The 20,203-nt window shown below is 43.6% G+C and overlaps 1 protein-coding gene across 2 annotated transcripts in view; it reads right to left on the reverse strand.

Annotated features, from left to right (window-relative positions):
* LOC134355489 (ataxin-7-like protein 1) overlaps window positions 1-20,203 on the reverse strand; it is a 55,602-nt gene that overhangs the window by 7,190 nt on the left and 28,209 nt on the right. For both annotated transcript variants that reach the window (XM_063065448.1, XM_063065446.1), the window contains 6 exons: window positions 18,548-18,867; window positions 15,298-15,380; window positions 13,055-13,290; window positions 11,560-11,755; window positions 9,863-9,984; window positions 3,621-4,458 (listed from right to left, as the gene is read on the reverse strand). In XM_063065448.1, coding sequence (XP_062921518.1) covers window positions 3,621-4,458; window positions 9,863-9,984; window positions 11,560-11,755; window positions 13,055-13,290; window positions 15,298-15,380; window positions 18,548-18,867 — 1,795 coding nt within the window. The remainder of the gene's footprint in view (window positions 1-3,620; window positions 4,459-9,862; window positions 9,985-11,559; window positions 11,756-13,054; window positions 13,291-15,297; window positions 15,381-18,547; window positions 18,868-20,203) is intronic.

The raw sequence follows: 20,203 nt of genomic DNA on the forward strand, positions 1-20,203 counted from the left end.
TGTGTCCGACAGAGTGATCAGCAGCACTGGGGCTCCATAGGGGACTGTCTTGTCTCCCTTTCTCTTCACCATTTACACCTCGGACTTCAACCACTGCACAGAGTCTTGTCACCTTCAGAAGTTTTCGGATGACTCTGCCATAGTTGGATGCATCAGCAGGGGAGGCGAGGCTGCGTACAGGGCTACGGTAGGAAACCTTGTCACATGGTGTGAGCAGAATTATCTGCAGCTTAATGTGAAAAAGGCTAAGGAGCTGGTGGTAGACCTGAGGAGAGCTAAGGTACCAGTGACCCCTGTTTCCATCCAGGGGGTCAGTGTGGACATGGTGGAGGATTACGAATACCTGGGGATACGAATTGACAATAAACTGGACTGGCCAAAGAACACTGAGGCTGTCTACAAGAAGGGTCAGAGCCATCTCTATTTCCTGAGGAGACTGGGGTCCTTTAACATCTGCCGGACGATGCTGAGGATGTTCTATGAGTCTGTGGTGGCCAGTGCAATCAGGTTTGCTGTTGTGTGCTGGGGCAGCAGGCTGAGGGTAGCAGACACCAACAGAATCAACAAACTCATTCATAAGGCCAGTGATGTTGTGGGGGTGGAACTGGACTCTCTGATGGTGGTGTCTGAAAAGAGGATGCTGTCCAAGTTGCATGCCATCTTGGACAATGTCTCCCATCCACTACATGATGTACTGGTTGGGCACAGGAGTATATTCAGCCAGAGACTCATTCCACCGAGATGCAACACAGAGCGTCATAGCAAGTCATTCCTGCCTGTGGCCATCAAACTTTACAACTCCCCCCTTGGAGGGTCAGACACCCTGAGCCAATAGGCTGGTCCTGGACTTATTTCCTGGCATAATTTACATATTACTATTTAACTATTTATGGTTTTATTACTACTTAATTTTTTATGGTGCAACTGTAACGAAAACCAATTTCCCCCGGGATCAATAAAGTATGACTATGACTACTATTCTTGCCGTAACCTTCAACATCCAAGAACCTATCGACCTCCACTTTAAATATACCCAATGACCTGACCTCCACAGCCACTTGAATTCCACAGATTCACCACCCTCTGGCTAAAGAAATTCCTCATCTCTCTTCTAAAGGGACATCCTTTTAGTCAGAGGCTGTGCCCTCTGTTCCTGTACTCTCCCACTATTGGAAGCATCCTCTTCACACCCACTCCATCCAGGCCTTTCAATCCCCTTAGATCAACTTTGTAAACCTTCTCTGGACTTCCTCCAATGCCAGCACAACCTTTGTTAGATACAAGGTCCAAAACTGCTCACAATGCTCCAAATGTGAACTATAAAGTTTATAAAGTTTCAGCATTTGATTCTTGCTTTTATATAATGTTCTAAACGTCTGAATCCTAACTTCCTTACTTTTCCGTTTGGTTCACCCAGCAATAAATAATAACATTCTGTTAGCTTTCCTAATTTCTAGCTGTACCTGCATCTGGTGGCTTGTCACCATTTAGATGTTCTTTTTTCCCCTGCCAAAGTGGACAATTTCACATTTTGCCACATTATAATCCATTTACCAGATCTTTGCCCATTCATTAGCTTCTATATCATTTTGTATGCTCCTTATGTCTTCTTTACAACTTATTTTCCTAAAAATGTCACAACAAATTTAACAAGTATACCTCTGGTGTCCTCATACAAGTCATCTATAAACTTCATTAAACAGCAAGGACACAGCATCCCTAATTTTCATTACTCCATCTTTGTCTGATGCACGTCAGATTACTGAACTCCTAGATCTGGAATTCCCTCAAACATTTATCACCCTGACCTAAACATTAGTGGCATTCTCTTGTTACCTAAAATTCTGGAGAATCCTTCCAAACAACATTACTATAGCAACTGTCACCTCCCAGACTCCAATAACTCAACAAAGTAGCTCACTACAAAATTCTCAAGTCTCATTAGCGCTAGTCAATAGGTTTGAGCCAACCTTGTGCCACCCGCAACCCTGGAAAAACTAAAGAACATATGCACAGTGAAAATATATAGTATCTAGACACACAAGATTCTGCAGACTCTGGAAATCCGGATTAACAGGCACAAAATGCTGGGGGAGCTCAGCAGGTCAGGTAGCACCTATAAAGAGGAATAAATAGTTGTTGGTTCCGGCTGAGACCCTTCATCAGTCTCTTCATGAGTTGCTACAGCATTTTGTGTACAGCATCTAATCTGTTCCTGTTCAGAACTTCTCTTGAGTAACTAAATACACAATACTTCTGTTTAAATAGGAAAATCCCAGTTTGTTATGCATTCTGAAGGATGAAACAACTTTTGAAGGTGATCATGATAGTCTATTGTTCTCAAAGAGCAGGATTTTGTTCTCCACTTTATCCTCCTTTGCTATAGCATTAACTCTTACTGTTAAGCTGGTACCACAGCCGTTATAGCTCCTCAGCCAAAAGACATTTTTCATGTCACCCTAAAAAGTCAGCTTGACTGCATGAGTTTTGCACAAAAAAATAGAATAACTAGGGAGCAAAATCCTTACACTTCAGTGCAGTACTTCCAGTCAGTGGATGTCATCAAAATTCTAAGTCTTAAAATTAACTGATTCCTATAAGGAAATATAACCTTTGAGCCCAGAGATTGCTTGGGACCTTTTAGTACATTGAACATGTTCCACAATTCAGTCTGGCAATGGTTGAACTAACTTGCATTCTTAGTCATCCAAGATATCTAATAATCTCAATCATAAAATTTGAAATGCCAATCTCAGTTTACAGAGAAAATATTCCCAGATTTCTAGCACCCTGTGTGAAATTGCTGCTCGTTATCAGTGCAGTAATCCGTGCTCTCATTTTAAAGCTGCTGTTCTGCATTCTTCCACTAGAGGAAGTAGTCTCTCCTTATCCGATCAGATTCTTTAATCATCTTAAACCTGCTGACTCTATACCCTCGTAATCTTTTAAGAAAATTAAATATCTACCCTGGCAACTTGCTTTCAAAATGTAAGTCTTTTATCTCCCAGAATCATTCAGACACAAAGTCCTCTTCAGTGTACTGCACAGGACCACATGCAGTTACTGCAGATAATGTCTAAATGGAGCTGTATCCAACCGCAGCACTGCTTGCACCCCTTGGACTCCAAACTTCACACCTTTTAACTAAAGAGCTGAGAATGCTACCATTGAGCCAAAGATGAAGGATCTCAGATCAAGACATCAACTGTTTATTCTCCTCCATAGATGCTGCCTGACCAGCCGAGTTCCTCCAGCATTTTGTGTGTGTTACTCTGAATTTTCAGCATCTGTAGAATCTCTTGTGTTTACTGAGCCAAAGATTCACTTCTGATTATTGAACCATTGGAAGCATTACCGCTGAGCCTTCAAAGCAATTTGTACATACAAACATTTGAGCAAACTCTCCAACAGGTCAGAAGAGGGTTAGTCTATTCTGAAGTAGAGGAAGAGGAATTCTGAATGCTTCAGTTCCGTCATAGGGATCAAGACAATTATAACACTCCTACCAGCCCTTAGCTGGAAGCAGCTGGTTCTGATGTTTAAAATGGTCACCCCTCTGCCCAGACCCTCATTCCTGGCCCATTTCCCCAGGCATTGCAGTGGACCTTTGCATTCCTTACCTTTTGTGTGTGGGAGTTGCCGAGTGGTCGGGATGTCACTAAGCTCTCCTCTCTTTTCCTTTGTGCACAGCTGACTTCGGGGGACTTGGCTACTTTGGTGGGTTTCGAGCAAGCGCCAGCGTTCTTCCTCTTCCTGCCCTCAGCCCGCACAGGGGAGTTGGCGATCAGTGGTGGGGGCGAGGGGCTGCGAATTCCCAGCTTCCGCCCCTCACAGAGACGGGCATCCCTTTTGGGATCAAAGTGTTCCACTGCTCTGCTGTTCCCTTTGATGGAGTTCCCTGATTGCCCCAGAATCCCCGCTTGTCCCGGTGCTTTGGGGCTGTGGGCAGCAACTCCATTGTTAGCATTGTGTGACGAGGTATTCGAGTGAGGCGGCCGGGGGGCTATTCCGCCAGGAGGAGGTGTACTGATCTTGCCCAAACTAAGCACGCAGTTCCTTTTGAGGGGAGGGTCTTGAGCAGGTGTCAGCTCAGAGCTGGAGAGCGCTGGCTTCTTCCTCTTGTTCTGTGATGTGTCAGTGAATGGGTGAGAGCCTTGGTGGAAACCAAGCCCCCGGCCAGCCTTCGCCCAGGACATTTTGCTGGAGGAGTGGGGCGGGTTCGAGGCAGGGGTTGTCGGAGCAAGTGAACGGCAGCAGGCGGCAGGCAGGTCTGAGGGGGCTCGCACTGTGGTGACGGCAGCTGGAGAGGACGCCGGTTTCAGATCTGTGCTCACGAGGGGTGGCAAGCAGGAGGAGGAGGAGGAGCCCAGAGGCAGGGATGAAACAGACTGCAGTGAGTGCGTCAAGGAGGCAGGTGGTGGCGGTGCCCTCTGGGAATCCACAGCCGGAGGAATTTTCCTGCATTAAGCAAAAAAAACTGAAATGAATCAGATTATCCCTCAGGTTATAACCATCAGTCACTGGGGGAATACTGGGTGGGTGGGAGACAAGAAAGAGAAGTGGGGGTGGTCACACTGCTGCTGCAGGGTTTGTGGGTACATGCACTGCCAGCAATGGGAAGATATGGGAGCGAAGAGGACTACGCTGCTGAAGAGAAACTGCACTTCAGGGATGGGAAGGTGGCATGAGGTGATACATGTGAATAGATGGTCCCTGTACTCCCAGGAGGGGTTGGGTAAGGTTGACCTTTTGGTGATGACATGAAGTGCCACAGAATTGGTAAATGGTTCATCATTTTCCACAGGTATTGAGATACAGTGAGAGGGACACACACAAAAGTTGCTAGTGAACACAGCAGGCCAGGCAGCATCCACAGGAAGAGGTACAGTCGACGTTTCGGGCCGAGACCCTTCGTCAGGACTAACTGAAAGAAGAGGTAGTAAGAGATTTGAAAGTGGGAGTGGGAGGGATCTGGAAAGTTGATTGGCAAAAGGAATATGAGAGGATCATGAGACGGAAGGCCTAGGGAGAAAGAAAGGGGGAGGGGGAAGCCCAGAGGATGGGCAAGGAGTATAGTGAGAGGGACAGAGGGAGAAAAAGGAGAGAGAGAGAGAAAAAAATTAATAATAATAATAAATGAATAAATAATGGATGGGGTACGAAGGGAAGGTGGGGCATTAACAGAAGTTAGAGAAGTTAATATTCATGCCATCAGCTTGGAGGCTACCCAGACGGAATATAAGGTGTTGTTCCTCCAACCTGAATGTGGTTTCATCTTGACAGTAGAGGAGGCCGTGGATAGACCTATCAGAATGGGAATGGGACGTGGAATTAAAATGTGCGGCCAATGGGAGATCCTGCTTTCTCTGGCGGACAGAGCGTAGGTGTTCAGCGAAACGATTTCCCAGCCTGCGTTGGGTCTCATCAATATACAGAAGGCCTCATCGGGAGCACCAGACGCAGAATATCACCCCAGCCGACTCACAGGTGAAGTGTCGCCTCACCTGGAAGGACTGTCTGGGGCCCTGAATGGTGGTGAGGGAGGAAGTGTAAGGGCATGTGTAGCACTTGCTCCGCTTACAAGGATAAGTGCCGGGAGGGAGATCGGTGGGAAGGGATGGGGGGACGAATGGACAAGGGAGTCGCGTAGGGAGCGATCTCTGCGGAAAGCAGAGTGGAGAAGAGAAAGATGTGCTTAGTGGTGGGATCCTGTTGGGGGTGGCGGAAATTATAGAGAATTATATGTTGGACCCGGAGGCTGATGGGGTGGTAGGTGAGGACAAAGGGAACTCTATTCCTAGTGGGGTGGCGGGAGGATGGGCTGAGAGCAGATGTGCGTGAAATGGGAGAGATGCGTTTGGGAGCAGAGTTGATGGTGGAGGAAGGGCTGCCCCTTTCTTTAAAAAAGGAGGACATCTCCTTCATCCTGGAATGAAAAGCCTCATCCTGAGAGCAGATGCGGCGGAGACAGAGGAATTGCGAGAAGGGGATGGCATTTTTGCAATAGACAGGGTGAGAAGAGGAATAGTCCAGGTAGCTGTGAGAGTCCGTAGGTTTATAGTATCCAGGTAGCTGTGAGCAGTGAGAGGGTTTGGTTTTCGTGCCATCCAGCCGAGCATTCAATATATGGTTATATTTAATTATCTATTTATTAATTGATGGAGAATTAGGGTGGAATAGGCCCTTTGAACAACGCCATTCAGCCTAATCAGGGGACAATTTAAAGGATCAATTAACCTACCAACTGGTACGCCTTTGGATTGCGAGAGGAAAGTGGAGCACTCGGATGAAATTCATGCGGTCACAAGGGGAACGCACAAACTCCCGACAGACAGCGGCGGGAATTGAACCCTGGTCACTGGTATTGTAAAGCATTGTGCTAACTGCCACACTACTGTGCCGCCCCACAAGAGGGAGTACACAAGGTGATCAGAATGCAGAATATTGTGTTAGTTACAGAGAAAGTGCGATATAGATAGATAAATACAGTGCATGTGACATGATGAGGTAGACGGAGGAATCATGACTTCACCTTTATTATTATAAGATAGACTGGCAAATGACACTTCAAGGATTGACGGTGGATATGCAATGGCAGGCATTTAAAGGTTGCATGGATGAACTACAACAATTGTTCATCCCAGTTTGGCAAAAGAATAAATCAAGGAAGGTAGTGCACCCGTGGCTGACAAGAGAAATTAGGGATAGCATCAATTCCAAAGAAGTAGCATACAAATTAGCCAGAGAAAGTGGCTCACCTGAGGACTGGGAGAAATTCAGAGTTCAGCAGAGGAGGACAAAGGGCTTAATTAGGAAGGGGAAAAAAGATTATGAGAGAAAACTGGCAGAGAACATAAAAACGGACTGTAAAAGCTTTTATAGATATGTAAAAAGGAAAAGACTGATAAAGACAAATGTAGGTCCCCTGCAAACAGAAACAGGTGAATTGATTATGGGGAGCAAGGACATGGCAGACCAATTGAATAATTACTTTGGTTCTGTCTTCACTAAGGAGGACATAAATAATCTTCCAGAAATAGTAAGGGACAGAGGGTCCAGTGAGATGGAGGAACTGAGCGAAATACATGTTAGTAGGGAAGTGGTGTTAGGTAAATTGAAGGGATTGAAGGCAGATAAATCCCCAGGGCCAGATGGTCTGCATCCCAGAGTGCTTAAGGAAGTGGCCCAAGAAATAGTGGATGCATTAGTGATAATTTTTCAAAACTCGTTAGATTCTGGACTAGTTCCTGAGGATTGGAGGGTGGCTAATGTAACCCCACTTTTTAAAAAAGGAGGGAGAGAGAAACCGGGGAATTATAGGCCGGTTAGCCTAACGTCGGTGGTGGGGAAACTGCTGGAGTCAGTTATCAAGGATGTGATAACAGCACATTTGGAAAGCGGTGAAATGATCGGACAAAGTCAGCATGGATTTGTGAAAGGAAAATCATGTCTGACGAATCTCATAGAATTTTTTGAGGATGTAACTAGTAGAGTGGATAGGGGAGAACCAGTGGATGTGGTATATTTGGATTTTCAAAAGGCTTTTGACAAGGTCCCACATAGGAGATTAGTGTGCAAACTTAAAGCACACGGTATTGGGGGTAAGGTATTGGTGTGGGTGGAGAATTGGTTAGCAGACAGGAAGCAAAGAGTGGGAATAAACGGGACCTTTTCAGAATGGCAGGCGGTGACTAGTGGGGTACCGCAAGGCTCAGTGCTGGGACCCCAGTTGTTTACAATATATATTAATGACTTGGATGAGGGAATTAAATGCAGCATCTCCAAGTTTGCGGATGACACGAAGCTGGGTGGCAGTGTTAGCAGTGAGGAGGATGCTAAGAGGATGCAGGGTGACTTGGATAGGTTGGGTGAGTGGGCAAACTCATGGCAGATGCAATTTAATGTGGATAAATGTGAAGTTATCCACTTTGGTGGCAAAAATAGGAAAACAGATTATTATCTGAATGGTGGCCGATTAGGAAAAGGGGAGGTGCAACGAGACCTGGGTGTCATTATACACCAGTCATTGAAAGTGGGCATGCAGGTACAGCAGGCGGTGAAAAAGGCGAACGGTATGCTGGCATTTATAGCGAGAGGATTCGAGTACAGGAGCAGGGAGGTACTACTGCAGTTGTACAAGGCCTTGGTGAGACCACACCTGGAGTATTGTGTGCAGTTTTGGTCCCCTAATCTGAGGAAAGACATCTTTGCCATAGAGGGAGTACAAAGAAGGTTCACCAGATTGATTCCTGGGATGGCAGGTCTTTCATATGAAGAAAGACTGGATGAACTGGGCTTGTACTCGTTGGAATTTAGAAGATTGAGGGGGGATCTGATTGAAACGTATAAGATCCTAAAGGGATTGGACAGGCTAGATGCAGGAAGATTGTTCCCGATGTTGGGGAGGTCTAGAACGAGGGGTCACAGTTTGAGGATAGAGGGGAAGCCTTTTAGGACCGAGGTTAGGAAAAACTTCTTCACACAGAGAGTGGTGAATCTGTGGAATTCTCTGCCACAGCAAACTGTTGAGGCCAGTTCATTAGCTATGTTTAAAAGGAAGTTAGATATGGCCCTTGTGGCTACAGGGGTCAGGGGGTATGGAGGGAAGGCTGGGTTCTGAGTTGGATGATCAGCCATGATCATAATAAATGGCGGTGCAGGCTCGAAGGGCCGAATGGCCTACTCCTGCACCTATTTTCTATGTTTCTATGTTTCTATTCAAGAGTCTTCTAACAGCAGGGTTGACGATGTTTTAGAACCTGATGTGTACTCAAGGCTTTTGTATCTTGTGTATTGGTATTTGTTTATTATTGTCACATGAACCAAGATACCGTGAGAAGCAAGATTGGCACATTGTTCATGCAGATCAGATCATTACACAGTGCTTTGAAGTACGAGATAAAATAATAGCAATACAGAATAAAGTGTAAAAGCTACCAAAAAAGTGCAATGCAAGATCATAACGAGATATTTACAAGTAATATAAAATCCCTCCCTTAGGTTAATTATAATGTATAATTAAGAGAAACAAAACTTTGTAGGTTATAAACAGTAATGGCACACAAATTGGACCACGATCGGTCATAATCCAGCTAAAAAATAGCACAGAATTTGAGGCTGAGTGTCCTCTTATTTGGGTATTTATCTCATACAGCTTTCTCTATGGAAAATCAAACAGCAAAAATAAGAACGGAACTTACTGAGGATACTCCACAGGCCAACGCCTAGGGCCATATAACAGAGAAGATCGGTGCTTCACCAGGCCTCTATTCTCAAAAAAAAAACCTGGGGAGGAGCCAAAATAGAGGGCGACTTCGAGCTCATCTGTGAAACAATTTTTGTTGGACTGCAGATCATGGGCTCTTTGGGGGCTTTGCTATTTCTTGGTGGGTGGTGGGAAGCTAATGCTTCCTGCTGGAATAAGTGGAGGGAGGGAGAGGATTGATGCTTTGCTGCTGCTTGTGTGTGTAAAGGGGATGGGGGTGCTTTGGGGTTCTAATATTTTTCTGTCATTCATTCTTTGGGGTTTTCTTCTGTTTCATGGATGTCTGTAAAGAGTAAGAATTTCAAGTTGCATATTAAATAGAACCATTGAAACGCTCAGGTATTTTGGCTTCGACCAATGAGGACCAATAGATAGTCACTCCTTGTGAATAACTATCTATCCATGATCAGGTAACTTCCTCCAAAAATCCTACAGGCTTTTAAAGCCCTTGGATCAAGTCACAGATATTTCCTGCATCAGTCTATCTCTCCCCCTCAATGCTTTTGAACTGTGGAGACTGTGCAGTACACTCACCCTTCCTCACTACAAATACTTCAATAATAATCAACAATGTCATGAGAAGGACAGCGTACTGACCTCCACATCTGAGAGTTTAGGTGCCTTTCCACCATGGAGTTAAGGGCCATTCGGAATCGGTCCAACCTCCTGTTGAAGACGTAATAACCTCGGCTAATCATTCGGCTTCCAAAAGTGCAAAACTGCAAAGAAGAAAGGTTGGATCAGGTGAAGAAGGGATTGGTTCAGGAATAGCTCTCGTACAGCAGCAGTTCCTCCTGGTGCGGGCCAGTAATATTGGGAAAAGGCCAATTCATGCTCAAACAGAATCATAGCTACAATTTACAGAATTTATGAAGAATTTCATTAGTATCAGGCTTTGGGATATTGTCATGATCTCATAAAGTGTACCAGCAATTTAGAATTCTTCCCTCAGGTTAGTTTGAAGTATTACCATTAAGACCTACAGATTTTTGGAGGAAAGTGTATTAAAAAGGATGGAATCTCAGGAAACAAATCAGATCAATATCAGTCATAATCTTGATTAAAAATTGAACATAATGAGGAGCTGAGTGATGTCCTCCTATTTTGATTTTTGTTCCAAATAGTTTTCTCAGTTTGTAAATTAAAAATGAAAAAAACTGCAGGTGCTGGAAATGTGAAATAATAAAAAAAAACTAGGATATTCAACAGGTCAGGTTGTAGCTGTAGAGAGAAAAACAGTGTTCATGTTTCAAGTTGAGAACATTTTATTGGAGAGGAAAAATGAGATAACACTAAAACAGAATTGTTTCTAATTTCTTCACTTCAAATGAAGGATCATCTCCCTGAAACAATAACTTTGCTTCTCTCCTTCCCTCTCCCCACAGATATTCCCTGACCTGTCGAGTATTCCCCGCTGTAAAATTATATGGACGGAATTAGGCTCATAAGCCCATCATATCTGCTCCACCATTCAAACATGGTTGATATTTTTTTCATCCCAATTTTCTCACCTTCTCCCCTAACCCGTAGCCCCATTACCAATCAAGAACCTATCAGTCTCTGCTTTAAATATACCCAATGACATGGCCTCCACAGCCCTCTGTAGCAACCACAAATTCATCTCAGTTCTAAAGAGACTTCCCATGTATTCAGAGGTTGTGCCCTTGTATCCTAGACGTTCCTATTAATGGAAACATCCTCCCCACATCCACTCCATCCCTTTGTTTTTATTTACTTGCTGGTACCCTACAGCGTAGCACATTCCTGCTAATTCCAGGACCCAGTTTCCTTCTGTGCCTAGCTAAATCATTGAAAAGTACAGTGTGAGGTGGGGCACTGCAGGCCATCTGTCCATGCTGGGTGAAAATAGATTTTAGATTGGTCCCACTTCACTGAGCCCTGCAGGTCAGCTTTAGATTCCAACCTGTTTAATTATTAGACAAGTCCCATCAGACAGGAAATTCAACAGAGTGTGTCATCCTCCTTTCCCTAAAAACACCTGCATGCTTTGTGGGGGCTGCTGGGCAGAAACTGGAAATGAATAACTAATTTGCCAAGGAAGATCTGCAAAGATCAAGGGGGAAAGGCAACTAACCAACAATTCAGCATGAACCACTTTCAGTACTAGTAGAAAGTAAATAAAAATGTTTGTCTGAAACACTGAATAGTGTAGCGAGGTTACAAACATTTCTCAGCCCCATCTGCTCTGCAGAGGATTCAGTTTAAACCATCAATGCTCCTGGTAAGACAAGTGAGAAGTGGAGAGAGAGGGGCTGGGCTGCAATAGAACGTACTGCCAGTGGCTTTGGATGCAATCGTGAATAATGACAGTCTGGCTTGTCCAATTCCTCAGTCACCTCCCCGTCACTCTCTTCGCTCGACAGCCGGCTGTTTATCTCGAATCTGAAGAGAGGGTAGGGGAGCTCAGGGTGCGGTGCAGGATCAGCTGGGGATCTCTCCAAGTCAGTCAATTCATTTTCCAAAGAAACCCTGTGAAAAGAAAAGAAATTCAGATGGCAGCAAGACCCTAGTAGTCCAGCAGCCCTCAGAACTCAGAACAAAGCAGAAATTCACAGCCCCTTCAGCTAAAAAGAAGAGGAGTCATTTGTGTTTGTATGCTGATGACAGCCATGTATATTGAATAAATAGTCATTGATGAAAGTTAGGTTCACCAGTCTTGAGAAAGGAGCATTTTGAAGGTTAATATACTAGTTCAGCAACAAACACATGCTGAGTAGTATTCTTGGATAAGGTACAAAGTGAAGCTTGCTCCACATGCCTCACAAAACATTCTTATGATTGACTGTAAATGAACAAAATTTGCAAGACACCTAATACAGATAACAGACTGCCTTCATACAATGCTTTAGACTACTGCATTCTCCAAATCTTCACTTCCATTATAACATTCAAGATAATTATCGATACCTTAAAATTCATTGTAGTTCCTAACTTGATGAAGTAATGAAATCATTTCATTTTCACTCCCTGCCATTCCTGGCATCTCCAAGCTTGAATGCTTGAAATTGCAGTGAGCAAAACAGTTCTGAATTGTCTTATTGCTTATTTCTTGCCAACTATTGGTAACAAAAATCACTGCTTTTTGGACACAAACACATGCAACTGATGCTATTTAGAAACTGTGCGCTTTCAGGACAATGTATTGTCTAACAGCCACATGAGTGCATAGGACTGGCACTAGTTAGAAACTGTTCAGCAACAGTCTCCTGTCCCAATTAAGTGGCATAGCATCCCAAATAAACAAAGGGAATCCCGGCTATTTTCTCAATTAATTTTGTTCTTTAAAAGTTGTTCCAAATAAACAGCGATCCCAATTAACCAATGGCCCAAATAACAAGAATCCACTGTATGTAAAATTACAATATCTTGTAATATATTTGTGTTACTTTATTTTAATAAATATATTTAATATACAATATCATAATTAGATAGAACCAAAAGCCCTTACCACTAAACAAGACTATGCTGACTCGTATCACAACTGGTTTATCAGCTCGTTAAAATCCCACCCGACAACACTGAAAACTCCAATTAACCTCTTGTATCCAGTATTCTGGGAAAGTCAGTTCGAGATTTTAACTAAAGTTTGCCATGGAATGCATTTTCTGATTTCACATTTGGCTTTAAGTTTAAGCTGTTTCTTGTGTTAGACTCCCCCATCAGAGGAAGAAACATCTGCTTTATCACTGTTCTCCCACCCTCCCAGTAAACACCTATATCCCAAGAGAGCCAATGGGTGCCCATGAACGCTAGGAATTTAGATCATACCTTGAGACGGAACAGCCGGCAGGCTTTGTGTGGCTCAGGGAGATTCCTGCCATCACCGAAGCCCAGCCTCCAGCGGTCGTTTCCTGCACAGGGGAATGTGTCACTGCCTCTTTAGCTTGCTGCTTTTTCTCTCTACCACCTTCCTTGTTCTTCAAGCTTGCCCGATGTTCTGCCAACAACTCATCAAATGCCAGCCGCCGCCCGAGCACATTCCTCCTCTGAGTCAGTGAGTGTGTCTAACAGGACGAAAGACGACAGGTTTAGCATCGGTTGACAATATGATGGAAGCAACGGGCAGAACAATCTGATTTTATATTGCAGAGGAAAACATGGTCACAATCTTCACAGGAATAAATATTGGACAGCAAGCTGCAAAGAGAAGGGTAGAAAGGCTTTGAAGTTGCAAGAGGAAATTTCAGGGCTCAGGACTTTGCCAGATGAAGAAATTTCTGCCACTGGTGGAATGATGTGGGAGTGTGTAAATCAATTTAGGAAGGAGTCCAAGGATCTTGGAGAGTTAAAGAACTGGAGAAACTAGCAAATCCATGTGGGATTTTATAACAAAGACCTTACAAATCACAGCAATGCCAGTATTGGGGCCCACATACATCAGCAGGTATGAGGGTCCATTGCACAGTGTACTCTTGAGGCAGCAATGACTTGTCGAAGAGACAGTGCAGAGAGGACTGTTCCACTGGACAGGCAATTCACAGTCAATGGCAGTTGGTTTAATATTGTCACATATAATGAGGTACAGTGAAAAACTTTGTTTTGTCTGCCATCCATGCAGATCACTTCACCACTTTGGTACATCGAGGTAGCACAAGGGAAAAGCAATAAATCAGTACAGAATATAATACTACAGAGAAAGTGCTGTGCCGGCAGACAATAAGGTGAAAGGCCACAATGAGGTGGATGTGAGGTCAAGATTCCATCTTATCACACAAGAGTGCACACTGCACCAAAAATTGTGTGCTGGGGCAGCAGGCTGAGGGTAGCAGACACCAACAGAATCAACAAACTCATTCATAAGGCCAGTGATGTTGTGGGGATGGAACTGGACTCTCTGATGGTGGTGTCTGAAAAGAGGATACTGTCCAAGTTGCATGCCATCTTGGACAAGGTCTCCCATCCACTACATAATGTACTGGGTGGGCACAGGAGTACATTCAGCCAGAGACTCATTCCACCAAGATGCAACACAGAGCATCATAGGAAGTCATTCCTGCCTGTGGCCATCAAACTTTACAACTCCTCCCTTGGAGGGTCAGACACCCTGAGCCAATAGGTTGGTCCTGGACTTATTTCCTGGCTCAATTTACATACTTACATATTACTATTTAACTATTTATGGTTTTATTACTATTGTGCTTTATGGTGCAACTGTAATGAAAACCAATTTCCCCCGAGATCAATAAAGTATGACTATGACTATGACTATGACTATGAGATAGCTCCAAGAGAACACTACATAGTCAACCAGGCAACCTCACGGGACTGCTGCACACACAGACGAGCCACACCAAAAGAACACTGTCCTCTCAGATCAGGAACATTGGAAATGCATTACCACATTAGTCAATCAGCACCAAGGGAACACCCCAGGGTGGGGGTGCATTTCAAACAAAATGCAGTTAATTATCTGGGTTGTAGCATTAAAGCATGCAGTAGCTTGGTTTTCAGATTCAGAACAGTTTAATATTTAGGCTCCAAACCAGCCAGGTTTTAATCCCTATTGGATTGAAGGATGAGTCACTTCCATTACTCCCGCCTGGTGCAACAGCAAAACATGGAAAGCCCAGAGGCAAGAAAAGACCGGCTGCTCCATCAAATCTGTTCCGCACTATAATGACTGGAGCATTGTCGAATACTGCCTCCCTTCATTGTCATCGCCTGAGGTAATAAAGCCCAGGGCCACTATAAGGGAAAAAATACTTTGGAAAATTCCTCTTTAACCCCTCAGGGAACTGAAACCAGATCTCACAGACCAAGAGTTAGTTACAAAGTCAAGAAAACTTTTATTTTATTATCTACTGTATTAATTCCATAAAAGTTACTACTACACTCAACATACACATTTTGTTTTATTTCTAGTCAAAAATCCTATGTCTAGCCTTTTAAAATTCAACAATGGGCTGTCCTGAAATTTTGCCTGACGGAAATAAAACAAATACAAAGTTGGGGGCTACAGAGGTGGTGGTGGTGGTGGTGGTGGTTGGGGGGGGGGGGGGTTTAAAAGTTACCTTACAAGTTAATGAACGAGTGCAGTGCTTCTTGGTCTCTGGATCCATGACTCCGCAGTGTTTATTGAGGTCACTTTCTTTCTCTGTTGAGAGATTAGGTAGAGGTTATGTGGTATGACAGATGTTTCCTGTTAAAGGCCCCAAGGTACCTTAGGACTTCATTTCCCCATACAGAAACACTTATTACAGCACTTTTAGAACGAAGAGAGATTCAAGTTAAGTCTAAGATGCTTTCCCAGACATTTTATTTTAAAATATAAAATAAATTTACACAGCAGGAAACAAGACCTTTTAAAGAATGGATTGAGATTATTTAAACTAGGGAGTCTTCAATAACTCTGCCATGGACGGTCCCTCACCTGCCTGCAAAGGAAGGAGGGTTGGGCATGGGGCCAGCAAACCTATCCTGTAAAAACCCAGTGCTACAGAAATACTAACAGAAGCTCCAAATACCCCTCCCTGGAGGAGGAAGGATCTTCAAAGATGGGCCACATCTGGGGACAACTTGAAAGACAGCCCTAGCATGGAGCACTCTAGTTAGCTGCAGTCAGCGGCCTATGGCCCAGTAGGGGTGATGGGCTTATGGATGTCAGTATTTTTCAATAGCTTCATAATATTCCACTGGACCTGAATGCTATTATGATACAATGTATTCATGTAGCTTTTGAAAACGGTAAAAATGTCCAATGGCCCTTCAATGAAGTATTAATCAAACCTTGATCAATGTTTAAAAAAAAAACCTCAATTAAAGTAGTAGGTTTTGAGACAGTAAGATAGAGGAGCAGAATTAGACCATTCCATCATGGCTGATTTATTATCCCTCTCAACACAATCTTCCTGCCTTCTCCCTGGAACCTTTTGATGCCCTTACGAATCAAGAACCTATCAACCTCCGCTTTAAATATACCCAATGACTTGACTTCGCTCTCTGTGGCAATGAAATCCAGAGATTCACCACTCTCTGACTACAGAAATTCCTCCTCATTTATGTTCTACAGGGATATCGCTCTATTCTGAGGCTGTGCTCTCTGGTGCTGCACTCCCCCATTACTGGAAACATTCTCTAAATCCATTCAATCTAGCCTTTCAATATTTGATAGGTTTCAGTGAGATTTCCCCTTCATTCTTCTAACCTCCAGTGAGTACAGGCCCAGAGTCATCAAGCATTAACCCTTTCATTTCCAGAATCATTCTCATCAACCTCTTCAGGACTATCTGCAATACCAGCACATCTTTTCTTAGATAAGGGACCCAAAACACTCCCACAATATTCCGTGCATTCTGACAAAGCCTTATAAAGCCTCAGCATTACATCTTTGCTTTTATATTCTGGTCCTCTCAAAATGAATAACATTGTATTTACCTTCCTTACCACCAACTCAACTTGCAAGTCAACTTTTATGGAATCCTACACAAGGACTCACAAGTCCCTTTGCACTTCTGATTTCTGAATTTTCTCCCCATTTAGAAAGTAGTCTAAACTTACATCACCTTATTCCATCTGCCACTTCTTTGCCCATTCTCCTGATATCTCTAAGTCCTTCTGGAGACTCCTTGCTTCCTCGACACTACCTGCCCCTCCACCTATCTTTGTACCATCCACAAACTTAGCCACAGAGCTATCAATTCTGTCATCAAAATCATTAACCTATAACATGAAAAGAAGCCATCCAACCCCTGCAGAACACAACTAGTCGTTGGCAGTCAACTAGAAAAAGCCCCCTTTATTCCTTCTCCTTGCCTTCTACCAGTCATACAATCTTCTATCCATACTAGTATCTTTCCTGTAATACCACAGGCTCTTAACTTGTTTAACAGCCTGATGTGTGGCACCTTCTCAAAGGCTTTCTGAAAATCCAAGTAAACAACATCCTGCTTGTTATTTCCTCAGAGAATTCCAACAGATTTGTCAGGCAAGATTTCCCCTTAAGGAAACCATGCCTGCTTTGGCTTATTTTATCATATGCCTCCAAGTGCCCCAAAACCTCATCTTTATAATAGACTCCAACATCTTCCCAACCACTGAAGTCAGGCTAACTGGCATATAATTTCCTTTCTTCTGCCTCCATCCCTTCCGAAAGAATGAACCGATACTTGCAATTTTCCAGTCCTACAGAACTATTCCAGAATCTGGTGATTCTTGAAAGATCATTACTAATGCCTCCACAATCTCTTCAGTTACCTCCTTCAGAACTCTGAGCTGTAGTCCATTTGGTCCAGATGACTTATCTACTCTCAGACCTTTCAGCTTCCCAAGCACCTTCTCATTAGTAATAGCAAATGCACTCACTTCTCCCCTTGACACTCCTGAATTTCTGGTATACTGTTAGTGCCTTCCACAGTGATGACTGACATAAAGTACTTATTAGTCCGCCATTTCTTTGTGAATTACTACCTCTCCAGCGTCATCTTCCAGCAGTCCGATATCCACTCTCACTTCTCTTTTACTCTTTATGCTGTATAACTGAAAAAAAAACTTTGGTATCCTTTTATTTTATTAGCTCACTTCCTTCATATTTAATCTTTTCTCTCCTTATGACTTTTTTAGTTGCCTTCTGTTGGTTTTTAAAAGTTTCCCAACCTTCTTAAGCGCTATTAATTTTTGCTATATTATATGCCCTCCTTCTGCTTTTATGCTATATTTGAATTCCCTTCAACCACAGTTGCTTCATCCTCCCTTTAGAGTACTCCTTCATCTTTGGGATGTATCTATCCTACACCTTCCGAACTGGCCCCAGAAAGTCCAGCCATTGCTGTTCTGCTGTCATCCCTACTAGTGTCCCATTCCAATCAACTTTGGTCAGCTCCTCTTTCATGCTTCTGTAATTCCCTTTATTTCACTGTAATACTGATATATCTGACTTTATCTTCTCCCTTTTAACCTGCAGGGTGAATTCTATGATATTATGATCACCGTCTCCTAAGAGTGCCTTTACCTTAGGCTCCCTAATCAAATCTGGTTCATTACACAACACCCAACCCACAATTGGGAATCAACCACAAGCTCATTGTGAGAGTGCAGGAAATGGAAAACCATTCCACTTGCAGCACAAAAGTCACTGAACTCTATCTTAAAGCTGGAGAATAAAATACGTAATTCAAGCCAATCTCAAATATCACCAATAATACAGTATTCAACTTCCCATTTACCATCAGTCTCCTCCATGTCTATTCACCAATTGTGTCTTTGGCCATTCCTTACATTACTAGCTTTGGAAGAATAAGGTGCAGGACTCAATTTTATACTCACCCATTACTCTCCTGTGGACTTTATGGTTGTTCCTCCTGTTACTGAATGCTGGTTCTTCCAGCATTGGTAATCTTTCACCTTTACCATTCTGAATCACTGGTGCAGTGAGTGAGAGGTCAGCTGCTTTTGGGACTGCATTCAGAACCCCTGTCTTTGCTGACGAATCAAGGACAGGGGCCGGGCTGGGTTTCTCAGATGGTGAGATGGGTTCAGGAGAGGAGGGAGAAGCAGCAGGAGGCTTGGCGGTCAGTTTGATGCATGAGCTCTCTGTCTTTCCAAGAGATGGGATCTTTTCCAGGTTCACCACAGGAACAAACAAGCTGGAAGAGAAGAGAGGAAGTTAAGGAATAAATCCAATCATCCCATTCAATCCAGACCTGTTTTTGCCTAAATCTCCATGGCAGGAGTGTATGGCTATTCACCCAGATGGCGAAACTGCAGCTAAGCCTGACGTTAAGTATTCTCTTTTGTTCAGTTTCCAAGAGAAAGTCTGATGGGAGGAGCGGAGAACAGGCTTTCTACAACGAGCAGCATAGCTCACTTTAACCCTATAGCTCTTTGAATCAGAACAAGAATCAGGTTTAATATCACTGATATATATCATGAATTTGTTGTTTTGCAGTAGAAATACGTTGAAAAAAAACTATAAATTACAATAAGAATAAATTAGTTATAATATATACTATAAATAAGTCATTCAAATGGAGAGCAAACATTGTGAGGTAGTCTTCAGGGTCCTGTAACTCCACCGTGATGGTAGCAATGCACAGAGGGCATATCTTGGGTGATGGGGGTCCTTAATGGTTCTTCCAGCATTGGTAGTCTTTCACCTTTACCATTCTGAATCACTGGTGCAGTGAGTGAGAGGTCAGCTGCTTTTGGGACTACATTCAGAACCCCTGTCCTGGGTGATGGGTGGCTAAGTTTGCTGACGATACGAAGATAGGTGGAGGGGCCGGTAGTGCTGAGGAAACGGAGAGTCTGCAGAGAGACTTGGATAGATTGGAAGAATGGGCAGGGAAGTGGCAAATGAAGTACAATGTTGGAAAGTGTTATGCACTTTGGCAGAAAAAATAAACAGGCAGACTATTATTTAAATGGGGAAAGAATTCAAAGTTCGGAGATGCAACGGGACTTGGGAGTCCTCGTACAGGATACCCTTAAGGTTAACCTCCAGTTTGAGTCTGTAGTGAAGAAGGCGAATGCAATGTTGGCATTCATTTCTAGAGGAATAGAGTATAGGAGCAGGGATGTGATGTTGAGGCTCTATAAGGTGCTGGTGAGACCTCACTTGGAGTACTGTGGGCAGTTTTGGTCTCCTTATTTAAGAAAGGATGTGCTGACGTTGGAGAGGGTACAGAGAAGATTCACTAGAACGATTCCAGGAATGAGAGGGTTAACATATGAGGAACGTTTGTCCGCTCTTGGACTGTATTCCTTGGAGTTTAGAAGAATGAGGGGAGACCCCATAGAAACATTTCAAATATTGAAAGGCATGGACAGATGGATGTGGCAAAGTTGTTTCCCATGACAGGGGAGTCTAGTACGGGAGGGCATGACTTAAGGATTGAAGGGCCCCCATTCAGAACAGAAATGCGAAGAATTTTTTTTAGTCAGAGGGTGGTGAATCTATGGAATTTGTTGCCACGGGCAGCA

This window comes from Mobula hypostoma, chromosome 13 (genome assembly GCF_963921235.1).
Source record: "Mobula hypostoma chromosome 13, sMobHyp1.1, whole genome shotgun sequence".
In the NCBI taxonomy this organism is placed as follows: Eukaryota; Metazoa; Chordata; class Chondrichthyes; order Myliobatiformes; family Myliobatidae; genus Mobula; species Mobula hypostoma.